This window comes from Diadema antillarum, unplaced genomic scaffold (genome assembly GCF_040938485.1).
Source record: "Diadema antillarum isolate AM-2024a unplaced genomic scaffold, OU_Dant_1.0 scf00000124, whole genome shotgun sequence".
NCBI lineage: Eukaryota > Metazoa > Echinodermata > Echinoidea > Diadematoida > Diadematidae > Diadema > Diadema antillarum.
In genome coordinates this window covers 128278-142574 of record NW_027271013.1, presented here as the reverse complement: position 1 = coordinate 142574, position 14297 = coordinate 128278, and the positions used below count along the sequence as shown (strand labels likewise).

At 39.1% G+C, this 14297-nt stretch overlaps 2 protein-coding genes across 5 annotated transcripts in view; both read right to left on the bottom strand.

Moving 5' to 3' along the window:
- Positions 1–14297, bottom strand: part of LOC139720239 (uncharacterized) — a 298627-nt gene that overhangs the window by 160205 nt on the left and 124125 nt on the right. The window lies entirely within an intron of this gene.
- Positions 4559–6886, bottom strand: LOC139720230 (melanin-concentrating hormone receptor 2-like). Its single transcript, XM_071631594.1, has one exon. The coding sequence runs from the start codon at positions 6634–6636 to the stop codon at positions 5446–5448; it is 1191 nt and encodes a 396-aa protein (XP_071487695.1). The 5' UTR covers positions 6637–6886; the 3' UTR covers positions 4559–5445.

Here is a 14297-nt window from a genome sequence, read left to right as displayed (position 1 = left end):
GGTGAAGGCATGTTTGTCTTTCACACAGATCAATACCAACTCTCCTCTTTTCGGAGGCGTGGACATCCCACTCAAGCCGTCCCTGACGTCATCTCACCCCGTGCCTGCACACCTTTCGGTGAGCGGCGATGCTACAAAAACAGCGTAAAGGAACGTGAAGCACCTCTCCATAACCTGCAAAGTCTTTAAAGCCTAAACTCCACCTTGAACACCCCACAAAAGCGTCAATTGTTAAAAACGCACTTCACTGCAACATGATGAATGTTTGTACAAATAAACTTGCCACAGGTGGGCGAGGCGTTGGAGTAAACAAAAGTCAAAAAAAAAATCAAAAACAGCCCATAATTCCTGATATTTTCTCAAAAATCAAATATGAAAGATGATGGAATACAATGATTGAAAAGATGATGTAAAAGTCCCCTATTATATTGGGCATCCTGAACAGCAGAGTTGGTTTCACATACTACGCGCTGACGTCAAACCACGGTATGAATCAAAACTCCAAAGAGGCCCTGATCTTCCTCTCTTCACACCCACGCACGCAAACATCCAGGGCAAAAATCAACATCGGCAAAAGTCAAACTTTTCACACGAGATGTATATCTCCCAAACATTCTGGCACGACTTCACACTAATCTGTAAAAGTTGGTAACATTGCATTAAGATGATGCCAAGGGTATTTAGCGCGAGACAAATTGTCCTCCATGTTCAACATGAATACATAATCATCCAACGCATCATTTGAGAATACAGTATAGAGCCGCTACATTGCTCCTCAGGGAAGGGCCATAAATTAATTACCCCATGGTCCGTCGAACAGATACAACTTTAAGTTGGGTGGGAATTTCCTCTGGCCAGCAGGCTCATGACAAACCATTCTCTTGCAAGGAGTTTTTCCAGTGGTGAAAAACTTTTGGCTGTCGTCAATCCAAATTAGTGCAGACAAGCAAGATATAAGCTATCTAATTCATAACTGAATGATGTCATTTCACAACAAATCCAGAGAAAGTTCACGATAATCTCTCCTCACAACCACAACCAAATAGCTCTTTCTTCCTCATTCACATTCTGACTCACACGATACCTTACCCATTCACTGCCAAGCTAAAACTACCCATAACTCTCACTGTATCTATCATCCTCAGTTTCTGAGATCAAAGTAAAATGTCTCCATGTTTCATTAGGTGTCATCTTATTATCAATTCCACAGTGAATCCTGTGTCAGGGGGCAGGGAGTCATTTAAGAATTTTTTGGATTAAAAACCATGGAGCAGGCATCAAAATAATCAGAAAATTGGCAGAGTAATAAGCAGAAGGAAGAGGTTATATGTGAGAACTCATCCTGTTTGTGTAACATTTGTAGGTCACGATATTCTGCAAAATTATGACAAATTCGTGTTGTACAATCAAACATTTAACAGAAGCGTTTGGCTAATCTCTGAGTACAAATAATTCACGCTTTTTATCTATCTGGGACTTCTAAAATGTCAGATTAAGATAAAAACTTGGAATTAATTCCTTCTTCCCTCATTAGTCAGGTTTGGTTACTGCTTCAGCACTTCCTCGTCTGTACTGGTCATATGAGTATCTATAACTGATACAGCCCTTTACCCGCACAGGTAAGGTAACCATGTCGCACCAAATCAAAAGGATTCAACACATGTGATTGACACAGGGGATCTATTTGTCATGACATAATGGCAGGTCCTACAAATTTATAGAGCAAACATCATCAAATTCAATACACCTTGAAATATCATCCAAAGACAACAACATCACAGAAGGGGGAAAAAATTAAACAATATACAGCATGCACCTTCCCCATGTCTAGTGTTCATCTAACTGGATCTTGTACTCTTAAAATCTTGGATAGAGGCATGTGTGGCTATAAAATCAGAGGAAACCAAACAGAAGAAAGGTACAGGTAAACATACAGCTCTATATTGAATCTTAGCTGTTCAAAGCTTAGTACCCTTTGAACATAATACGAACAAAAAAAAAATAACAACTAAATTCGACTACAAATGACAAATGCCTTACGCATACTTGAGCCTAACAAATTATGGCTGATAAGCCCGCCAAGAATGATTTGGATCACAGTCATGTACTCCATTAATTGCACAGAAGATGGGGCACAAGGAATTTCTATTTGAGTCAATACAGATTAGCAGAAGTAGGTGCTCATGTGATCAGACATGATAGGCATGAACTAGAATATTGGTCTGAAAGCTTACATTAACCCTTGAAAACATCAACACCCATGGGATAGCTTTGAAAGTCATTTCAGAACTGTTGGTGTAGTCGGATCTTGCTGAGAATACATGAACTGAAATACCTCAAAATTTCACTTGCAACACAATCTTAGCGAGGGGAAAAAACATAATGTATTCTAAGGTACATGTACCTGAAAACAAGTGCGTTCACTTGTGAGGGATGGCAAGTTTTGCTGAAGTCCATCATATCTAATCAGAAGGAGTAACTTTGAGGTGCTCAATGTCAGAAAAATAGTCCTTCTGCTTTCCTTTCTTCCTTGTTTAAGCTCCTAAATACACATATTTTCGTCAGGTTGATGTAGAATAGTTCACTCTGCCAGATGTGTTTTCACAGTGAGTCAAACATTTAGAAATTTAACGTAAGGAGTAAGCTTTAGATACATCACTGTTTTGCTGCATTTTTACACAATACACTGGAATGAGATGCATCAGGAAATACATGTATGTTGTTCATTGAATTTGGATGTGTTGAGTGTGAACATAGACCCATGATTGATGTGACACTTAGAGTAAAGTACATGTACTTCTTTGGTGGACTAGAGATGTTTGGTAAGAATGGGTTTCTGATGTTATTGTAGGCCAAATCAGAGATCGTTTGTCTGTATGTTTTTAGGTGATACACTATCATATCAATATTTCAGAAAAATTAGAATGATGTCATCATATCGTCGTCTGAAATCTTAAAAGTGGAATTCAATTTCACAATGTAACGTTTCTGACGTTCATTTGAGCTCATCTTGGTAATTTTTGCTCAATATTCTACCAATTTTGGGTAAATTATACTTGTAACAATTGTCTTTCCAGTCAGCAGCATCGTTTTTCAATTTGATCTTTTAAGTAAGAAGGAAAGTTGGAATATTGTTCGATGATCTTATATCATTGTGAGAACAGTATTCCAACCTTCCTTGTCACATTTGTTTGTTTGTTTGTTTGTTTGTTTGTTTGTTTGTTTGTTTGTTTGAATCAGTTAGTCGCAGCCTCAATATACTTGCTCTTCCTTTACTCAGAAAGTGAGAAAAGAAAATGTGGTAATTATACTTGAGATTTCTTTGTCATTTAACAATTTCATTTGCAGATTTTTTTTTCCAGCTTTGACGTTTCAAATCATTCTTTTCTTTGTTTTTTTCTAGAAAGATAAGAGTAAACAGATTGCCATAACCTTGCATCGAGTTAGACATCCAGTCACAACAAACAATCATTGGCTAGGAGGGGAAAGCAACTTTCTCAATGAGTTAAATTCTCAGAGATTTAGAATAGAGTCATCTTGAGTTATGTCGCTCTTGTGTCAAGAAACATATACAGTGCAGATTTTTAATAAGCTCCCTACTTATCTCACCCACACTGAAAAATAAAGTAATACGTTACAAGAGAACAGGCACTAGACTGACAATTGCACATTCACATTAAAAAATAAAAGAAGTAAAATTGATGACTGGGGAAATTACATCCAATATTAGGAGACAGTGGCATCGGTACCGGGTACTTAATCATCAATGAAATGACTCTGAACATTAGTTCTTTCAATATTTTGACTGTCATGTCATGTCATCTTGTGTGACACCCTCTTCAATCACTGTAATGAACTAGGCATTGCTACGTACAAACCACCACACGTTTGATACACTTCAAGGTACATAGGAGTTCTTCAAGCATAGTTATTGATATATCAATACTCTGTATTTGACATGCTGTAATCGAAAACTTTTTGAAGTGTGTACACACTTCTACTCAAAGACTTTGTCTGCACTTTGCACCCACTAAAAAATTGGTCATAATTTTTTGGTTAATCAGTGAACCTTGCCTATCACGTTCCCATCACAGGTGTTTATCAGCAAAATGGCGGGTAATCAACGCTACATCCTCACCCCACTTCATGTGCCCGGCATTGGCAGCACATTTAATGACTTCTTGGAGAGAAAACTAGCAGTGAAAATTCAAGTACGTGTCACTTTAGTGCTAACGCGAAGAATGCAAAAACAAAGATCACCCACAATGAATGACACACTGACATAAGTAATCCTTGTTAAAAAACATTTTCTCTATGGATTAATTTTTGTTCTTCAGTTCGCTGAGCACCCAACAGTTTTCATCACTGGAAGTCATTAATCTATTTTGGCGTATTACTTCAAAGTATGAAATGAATACATATTTCCTGAATACTTCTGTACCTTAAAAAAAATATATTAAAAATTAATCAATATCAATCAAGATCATCAATAAATTTGAATAATCTCTTTGGCATAAATGCACTGCATGGCAAAAAATAGCCACATAATCCATATGAATTTCTCTCATAATGATCCAATTGAGACTTTTGAAAGAAAGGATTTTTCCTTCCACATATGCTGGTTTTGAAAGCTAATCCATTTCCTCCCAAATCATAAAATTCCCGTTGAATTTGCACATAGGACACCCAACAGTGTCCCATTCGTAATCAGTTACAATGAAACTTCTGACATTTTGTACTAGAAAAATCAACAAACTTTTACAGATCGATTCTGTGCTCAATATACTACAAACAAGAGTGATCATTCTTCTTGCGTGAGTCTATTAAGATAATCTGCCAAGTAACACCCACAGATATTACAGAGCACCACAGAACTGCCACATACACTGACCACATAATTCTCCTAAACAGTGCAATGTTCAGTGACATTTCCTTTTCCCTGACAGCATCCTTTGCTGACAATACGAACAACGCCCTACGCTGCCAACACAGGTGTCATACAAACACAACTGGGTACGACTCAGATGGCAGACAATACTAGTACTCTCTCTAACTAGGAGCCCTGCCACATCCATCCCTTCTAGGAAGAAATATAACACACCTGTTTACATCATTGCATGGTTTTGGTAAAAGCTGAATAGAGTGAATACAAAGAAGTTTCATGGTGATCAGTATAAACTCAAACGACAGTCAAGTACTATATTACAAACAGACACAAACTGGGTTACTCTCATGGTTGCAGTAAGATAAGAATGTTTTGTTCATGCGCAAAAAAAAAAAAATATTCTAAATGCCCAAATTGTCAGTTGTTCATTCTTGTTCATGAAAATGCAATAACATTCACATCAAACATGCATAAATACTGAGATATCGTCATGATATATCATACAGAAATGTTATAAAGCAACGTTGTGAAGTTGTTCTCTGAAGGGAGATGAAGGAAATCTACACAGGATCTTCCAGGGGTAATCGCCTCGGTTGGGCTGTGACCGTAATCTTGGGACCGACACTGAGGTATCCATTACTATGGATTCTCCCCATCCCATCCGTACTGTTCGACGACTTCAGCGAGCTCCTCGAACGCCGGAGGTACATGCTCGACGTGCGCATACTGCTCTGGCGCGTGGCCGTCTTCCGGCGGCGAAAAATGGTGCGGCACAGCCGCGGCAGGTTCTGGCGAAAGTTCTCACCGAGCATGGTGTAGACGACGGGATTGATGGTGCTGTGACTGTACATGAGGAACCAGCTGATGATGTAGGCAATCAAGAGTCCGTCGGTGGCTTCCAGCTTGCTCTGAATGACCTGAACGATGAAGAACGGTAGGTAGCAGCACACAAAGATGAACACGATACAGATGACGAGCACGGCCACCTTGCGACTGGCGCGCCGCGACGTGTTACGGATGTCCTGCAGCGGGCTGTGCCACAGGTTCCAGATGATGAGAAAGTAACAGACAAAGATTATGGTAAGAGGCGCACAGAAGTCAAAAAAGATGGTGTAGATAATCCACCAGTAGAACCCGTTCACATCGGAGTCATTTGTCCTGGCCAGTGCCAAGCACAGGTTAACAGTGCCACCATCCACTTTGTAAGCAATCTGGTCTGTGTAGATCCAGACAGGTAAAGACACAAGAAAAGAGGTCAGCCACACCAGCAAACTGACGATGCGACCGTTGCGAATTGTGCGGTAATGCATGGAACGTATTGGCTGGCAAATTGCCAGGTATCGATCGAATCCCATCACAACCAGAAAAAACACCACGGTGAATTGCGTCATGGTGTCATACGGGACTACAATCTTGCACATCACGCGGCCGAATATCCACTGACCGCTGTACATCTGATGACCGAGAAAGGGGAAAGTCACCATGAAGAAGAAGTCTGCGAGAGCGAGATTGAGAATGAAAGTATTGGCCAGAGTTTTCATGTTTGAAAAAGTAAGAAGGAGTAGGATGATAAAGCCATTGCACAGCAAACCCAAAGCACAGATTATTCCTACAAGACATGGAAGGTATCGCTGTAAATCTAAGACAAGCGGCGACATCACAGTCTGCGTGGAATTGGGAAATGTTAAGTGAGCAACGGGGTCTGCATATCCTACGGTCGTCATGGTGAAGTTAATTCCTCTTTCTATCATGAGCAAAAGGGATGATTTGGTTTTGTTGCTTTTTTCTCCGAGCGAAATGGATGATTTGGTTTTGTTGTTTTTTTTTCACCCCAAACAGGAACTTTATGTCAAAATAGCCAAGATCAATTTCACACACATCAATTCCTCTTCCTCGTCTTTGAGCGATCCAAGAATTAATCCAAGAGTTTGATTTCAAGATAGCATCATTTTGCTGCTCAGTGGAAAAATATCCAAATTAAGAATGAATTCAATAAACAAGGGATATGATATATGCCCAGCCTTCCACCTGTCTCTACTGAAATGTAGTGTGCTCACTGGCAGTATCTGGTATCATATATCAGAGCTTAGTTCACTCTATCTTGCAGCGTGTCTTTGCCCTCACATCAGCATGTTGTGATCACTTATTTCCCAACAAAACTCATCACCTCTCCCATCAGGGATTTATGAGGGGCTCCTGTTTTTTCTTTCTTTTCACTTCAGCTGAACATTTTGGCGCATGTCAATATTTGGTATCCCACTGAAGAACGAGTAAGGCTTATCTCCACTTTTGTCTTTCCGCAAATCACTCCTCAATCCTTTCGACTAGGTAGATGGGGGGACAAAGTCACGGCTGTACATGACAAAATATGAGGACAGCATCAGATGACTTATATAGAGCTGGACTCTTGTCGTGTCTTTCTTCTGGATCTCTACCAGCGAGAAAGATTTGGAGACGGCACTAGATGTCTGACGAAGTGCTTTGCAATCTGGTCAGAGCGTGGTCGCCATGGGAATCATCACTCCCGGATACGAGGAGTGTCATGGGTCTTCTCAGACAGCCCTACGCAGCAGAGGTCATCCCTGGCGGAACGAAGCAGGCGTGGAAAACGTGATTTCAAATATTATCCTTCATGCACATCATTCGTGGGGAAAAGGGCAGAAGCATCCACCGCACACCCGATGGTGATCTTGACGATGACCCAAGGAAGCAAAGCTCTTTCGCCAGTCCACTCCAGACCCAATTCAAAGAAAGTGCACACTTCCCCACGCACACTTCAGTTCTGAATTTGAATTTGCTTTTTGCCAGATGAATAGTAGCTTCAATCAGTCACCTTTCTGTGCAAATCTTATTGATTCAAAAAGCTTGACCACTAAATCTCCGGCGATTCTTTTGCACAGACTCCAGTAAACAGACCAACGAAAAATAACAAGTCACTTCTTCCACGTTTTGCGAGTCAAGCACTCTCAGGAAAAACTGGAACAGATACAAGGCCAGGCTAAATCAAAGAAATCCTTGTACGAATATTGTGCACACTTCTGCCGTGGGCTCACACCTGCCTACTGTGGTCGCTTTGCGGTATACACAAGAGCAAATTGGAGAGACAAACATTCGTGGAGTTGCATAAATTCAATCCTCTACCTGTATATAATGGTGATGCTCGAGTGTGATGCTCACAAAATATACACATCCGGAGGAAGAAAAAAATATGGTTAGTTTTTCTCCTCTTGGTCAAATACAAGAAAAAACTAGACCAGCCAGGTCAATCAACGTGCCCACTCCTAAAGTCCACTCAAAATTGAGCGGTAACAAGTGAGTCAGTCACCACAGAACTGAGGAGCAAGAGTGTGTCGAGCCTCGGAGCGGGTACCCTCACTGCTGGTCCCCGGTATCCATCCTCACTTCAGCTGACCGTAAGCGAGAAGTCAAGCTGCAGTCACGAGCGGCTAGTAGCAAGTGGTCGGTTGGTTCAAGATGTGCACTCATTGTCATTACTGGAGAGCACGGGAGTGCGGGAGAGGAGGGGGGCAGGCGAGGGAGAGATATCTTTCAGCTAACAGATGACTTGCTTGGTGCTGGTATCCAAACTGTTGGTAATTTACAAAATCTATCTCACCCAAGCATGGTGCATGTGGTTCCAGCCTCAGAAGTAGAAATACTAAAATAAGTTATTGCCCTTTGTCACACACGCGCCTTATGTAAAAGAAAAGCTGAAAAGCTGATGGCAAGCGGTGATAAGCTTATCGTGTGCCAGTAGTTCAAGCATGATTCCGAACAAGAGGGGGAGAGACAGTCAGAAAGAGAGGGAGAGAGAGAGAGGGGTAGAATGCCCCCCCCCCCTCAGTGCTCGTGCGTGGGCTGAACATAAGATTGTACATACGAGCATAGACAAAACAGTATATGCATGCATGTGTGTGTGTGTGTGTGTGTGTGTGTGTGTGTGTGTGTGTGTGTGTGTGTGTGTGTGTACTGTCAGTACTATTTCTCCTTTGGCTGAGAGTGTGCTAGCTTAGTCCATTCAGAGCTGTAGGGGGGTTCAGCCTCATTAGTCATCAAAGATTAGAGAATTAGAGAAGACAGACTTTCATGTCTTTTTTTTTTCTGCTTCTTCATCCTTCTTCTATTACTGTGATGTACTTGTATTTTCAATCTGTTTGCTTTGATGTACAATTGTAAAGCGCCTTGAGCATTTAATCAAAGTGGAGAACGGCGCTATAGAAAATGTATGTATTATTATTATTATTATTAATATTATGACCAACACTCCAGAAATCACTCTAATCACTTGTCCAATGTTACATACCAATTTCAAATTTTGATACCACTCCCACTTACTAGAAACAGATATCTATTTGGCTGTTGTTGAAATTTTTATGGGAGAATAATCTCTAACAGCAATACATTGGCATACTGTGACTTTGTTCACCCCCACTTTGTAATAGAGCAGTCCTGTTCTCTGAGCAAGCTTACAGCCAATGGGAACACATTGAATACCACTTATTCATGAGCAAGGGGGCTGCAGAAATAGGGTTGGTTGATGAAAATCTAATGAGAGAAAAAGGTAGAGAAAAAAAATCTCATTTTATTGAACAATAACTGACAAGATCTCCTCAGAACTTTCACATATTAACCCATTCAAAACCATCATCACAAAATGCCAATGATATATTGTAGTGTTCAAATTGATTGTTTAGTAATCCTAGGGTTAGTTATTATCAGATAAACCAAAACATGGATATGATGAAAAATCTATGAAAAGTAATAATGGTGAAGACATCCATTAAGATTTATGGTGCAATATATATCTCACATACTTTTTTTTTTTGGTAATGTTGATCCAGAAGAAACTGAGAGAAGGAAAGAAAAAGAGACATACAACCCAGAATTTCCAGAAAATCACCTCAATTAAATATACCTACAGAGCATGAGTTCATTTACTTAAATCTTGGGAAGGGGGATGAACAGTTTGAAAATATCCATCTCCACATAAGTTATCATGGCAGAGATTGACTGGGTATAGCAACAAATATGCAAATTACTATCATTAGTAGCAGAATAGCTGCTGAAGCTGCTGCTTATCCAATAGCAGCAGGGCAGTGGAATAAAACAGAGTCCAAAGGTCCAGCTCAGATGTCCCCCCCCCCCCCCCCCCCCCCACGACTCCATCTAAAGCACAATCATATCACCCTGGATTTTTTTTTCTTTAATTTTACTGTCAGAAGGAAAGTTAGTGAATACAAGTTATTTTCTGTGGTGAGTTGCCCGCCGATGAGATTTGCTGATCAACTTTTTCTTTGGAAAAAAGAAAAAGATGTATGAGTTGTTTGTGCTAATGGACAGCAGAATTGATGTTTATCTGGCAGGGGAGAGGGTCACCATAAAAACAGCAAACATATCATACAAAACTTAATGTGACTCTAAATATTGGATGGATATTTATACCGTCATACGGTGTATTTCTCTGATTTCTCACGGGTCATAAACTCACTATGATATGATTTTATTTCTGAATTTCTTTCTCATGCATAAATGAAGTACAAAGTCAATTGAACGAACTAATTGAGCACAGTAGAATTTGAATTTGAAAGTCCTCTCCAAGTTTGGACTACTCCTTCCTTTCCATCAAAAACTTTCACTTCACTCAAATCGAATTCCCATATCACCTTTTTTAAAAATTCCATAAATTCGTCTACATGTCTCTATGTCTTCAAGCTATTTGGCTGTGCAACAAATTATATACATTGAGTGAACTAAAGATGTCAAGTGATAAGTATTAGGTGTCAAATAAACTTTGTACATCACAAGAAATAATATTCGCTAAAAATATGATACTATGAGAGAAAATTGCCCAATATGTGATGCGAAACTAACCTCTGCCTTTCCATGTCTTATCTTTTTTTTTTGTATCATCAGTGTCTGCGCATATCAGACGCACACGAGGAAAAGCAAGACAATAAAATTGTCTCAACGACGTTACAGTCGGCAACATTGTACCAACAGCCAAGGGAATCTTCAGAACAAAAGCAATGGAGGCAGGGATGGGAGGTAAAAGAAATGGAGATACTGCAAGGCTGGTTTCCATGGCAACACTTTGCGCCATATTCCACTGCATCAATGGGAGGAGGGGGGGGGGGCAGCTCTGTATGTTTGAATGAGTGTAACATCTCACCAGTGAGCCTAGCCTAGGTCACAGACTCAAATTTGGGTTGACCAAAGACAATTTTTGTCACATTTTCTTCATCGTGACTTGATAGGGCTGCACAACACACAAGCTCACTGATCATTTTGTATCACTTGTCTTTTCAGCAGAAATACTGTCCAGTCAATATATTTAATTATTTACAACATCTTTAATTCAACTTGCACCAGAGAAGGAAATAACCATGTCAAGTGCTCACAATAGTTATTTTTATCTTGACTTAAATTTCTGTTTACATCCCTTCACATACCAGGATAAAATTTGACAATCTTACAAATTCTTTTTTTTAATTCCATTCCTCTTCCACCCAATTACTACTATAGCATGCACAACCAATGTTATCAACATCACATTTATACATAAGACTTAATGTTTACTTAGCATGTTTTCTCAGTGTTCACCTTAATCAGAGGCCAACATTTTGCAAAGTGTAAAATGTTTCTTGGAGTTCTTCTACCATCTTACACAAATGAGAGAAAATTGGAATTATGAAATAAATTCATACAGAGTAAACAAAAAATTACAGCATTAACATGAAAAAGGTATCAGGAAACATAACAATTTTCCATCCTCATACTTCAAATCCAAAAAGTCACAAAGATTACTGTCAAAACAAGGACAACAACTAAGAACTAATACTAGGTCAAAGTACTGATGACATCAAAGTGAAAACCATGCAACAATCTTCTGGATGAAGTCATCAAGATATCTGCTTTCCATACCCATGCTTCCGATCGCTACCTCGTACACAGCAATTATTCAAGACCCCGTCGCTATGACGTCAAAGTTAAGGTCAGGCCTGATCTCGAAGAGTTTGTGCTCGTAAATTGATACTTTGTCAAAATACTCGTCACCATCTCAACTCTTATCTTCCACAAAAGATTACCTTCTCTACCGTTTTGTCATGATTAAGTGCTCACAGAGAGACACTGAATTATAGATAACATGACCTTATACTAACAGACAACATCACAAAGGTCATAATACGCAAAGTACTCAGCAAAGCTGGCGGCTATGAAATATTGATATGAACAAATCCTTGCATGTGGGTGTCTCACTATCTGTACAAATGGTAAAACTTTAGTACTGGCTAGTTTAGTTAGTAGTCCCTCTAATTTGCTTGTTTTCTTTATCCATTATTGCCCTTCCATCTTTCTATATACGGTATGGGTCTGTTTGTGAAGACTATCATTCAATATAGTTTGTGTCAATGAAATTCAGGTTAATAGGACCAGTGTGCAACAAAGATCGCTTCTCAAAGCCTCCGCTGATCAGTTTTCCCCATGTTTGTGAAAGTTGATCGTCTTACAGCTTTATCGCAAGCAAAAGTGATCCCTTTCACGATTGGTCTCTACCATCCCCCGCGAGTCGTGACATGATGGATTAGAGATTTTGTCGATGTTTATTAGCAAATATATTGAATGTGTGACATGAGTGAAGAGACACAGGGGTGAGTTAATGATAGCACTTGTTATTCTTTGCGGCATTTCCACGACAAACATCAGGCGAAGTTCGTCATGGAAACAAAACAGTTAGGAACGCTCCCTTCTGCAGAGAAGCTGAGTGTCAGAAGGGATGGCTCAAAGGCCTAAAGCTACCCTGGAAAGAAGGCGGGCTTCCAGTTTCGCAGAAAAGCGTAAGCCAACGAAGGCCTTCTGATCAACCTTTTGCTACACAACAGCAGTTCAAAGTGAAACAAGAACAAAAACAAAACAGATACAGTATCATACTCATTGATATCTAATTGAAAAGGACAGGTATAATCAATATAAAGCTATGAAAAATTTCAGGAGAATCTTAACAGGATTAAGAGTAAAAAAAATTATTTGCATTAAACACAGATAATCAACATTCAAATGTTATATTCACAATTTTATTCTTTGAGAAAATACTTAACATAAGGCAGGAAAAGCATAAAAATACATTACACAAGGCCAGAAAATTGTAATGATAATAAAATAGATATTGATATTTGACCAAGAATGTTAACAGCCACATAACAACATTCTGGAATCTCAACCGAAAAAAAAAGTATGTAAAGAGAGCAATAAGTACTTTAAAAAAAAGGTACCTGCATGGAATGTACACACACTAAGAAATCTCTGTACAAAACTTCGTCCTATTCTCCACACAGGACAAGAGTATTTTTATAAAGTGTCAAAATCATTAACATTGCTGAGCCATGCATACATGTACATGTGTAAAAACCCATTTGATAACGTTTGCCGAGCAGAATCGTGCACGCCCAGGCATTGGTAAATGAAGGTAAAAATTTATGCTTGTATTTGAGGCATGAATCAAGTCCAATGAAATGAATGGTTGTATACAATCAATGTACTTCTGCCATTATTGATAGAGGCTCCACCTGCGCGATTTGGTATGCGGGAATTATTTTAAGTGGTAGAATAGAGTCAAACATTTTAAGTAACTGCTTCAATTTTTTGCAGATATTTACGTTACTGTATATGCCATATATTTAGTGAGTCTAATCTGTTGCGAATTGGGTCTTCCCGACAATTCCCTAAGTGGTTAAATTTATGATTATGGAGTACTTACAGTACTGAACAGAGAATTATATGCGTGCATGTCATATTCATGTCGGTATCAGAGTTAATATTTTTGTGTGTCTCTAAATTTGCGAATAGCACCCAACTCACAAAATTTGCGAAAATCAAAACCTCACCAAATATTTGGCATATACAGTATCTATTCCCTAATCATAATTGTGATACAAACTATTTCTTCTTGTCACTATGTCGACACAATCTACGGTAATAAATAAAAGGACAGTCCTTGGTGAAATGTCCAGATACTAAAACCTCATTCTCAGATAGGGATTGCTTAAAGGGACTGTACTGTTTTGGTTGAAGTGAGGATTTAATGTTTTGCAAAATATTCAGAAATCACTCTATGACATGCTGAAGAGCATGTAATCTTAAGGGCTATGAAAAATTTATTTGATGAAAATCGGTTTTGAAATGGCTGAGATATCCAAAAACAAGGTGAAACAAAGAGATCGTAATAAAAGTTGTGGCCTGTCGCCTTTTATTATTATCACTTTTTTGGATATCTCAGCCATTTGAAAAACAAATTTCATCAAATAAACATCGAATCCTTCTTAAAATTACATGCTCTTTCATATTTCATAAGAGGTTTCTCATTATCTCACTTAGGAATGTTATAAACCTGAATCCCCCACCTCAAGCAGTACTG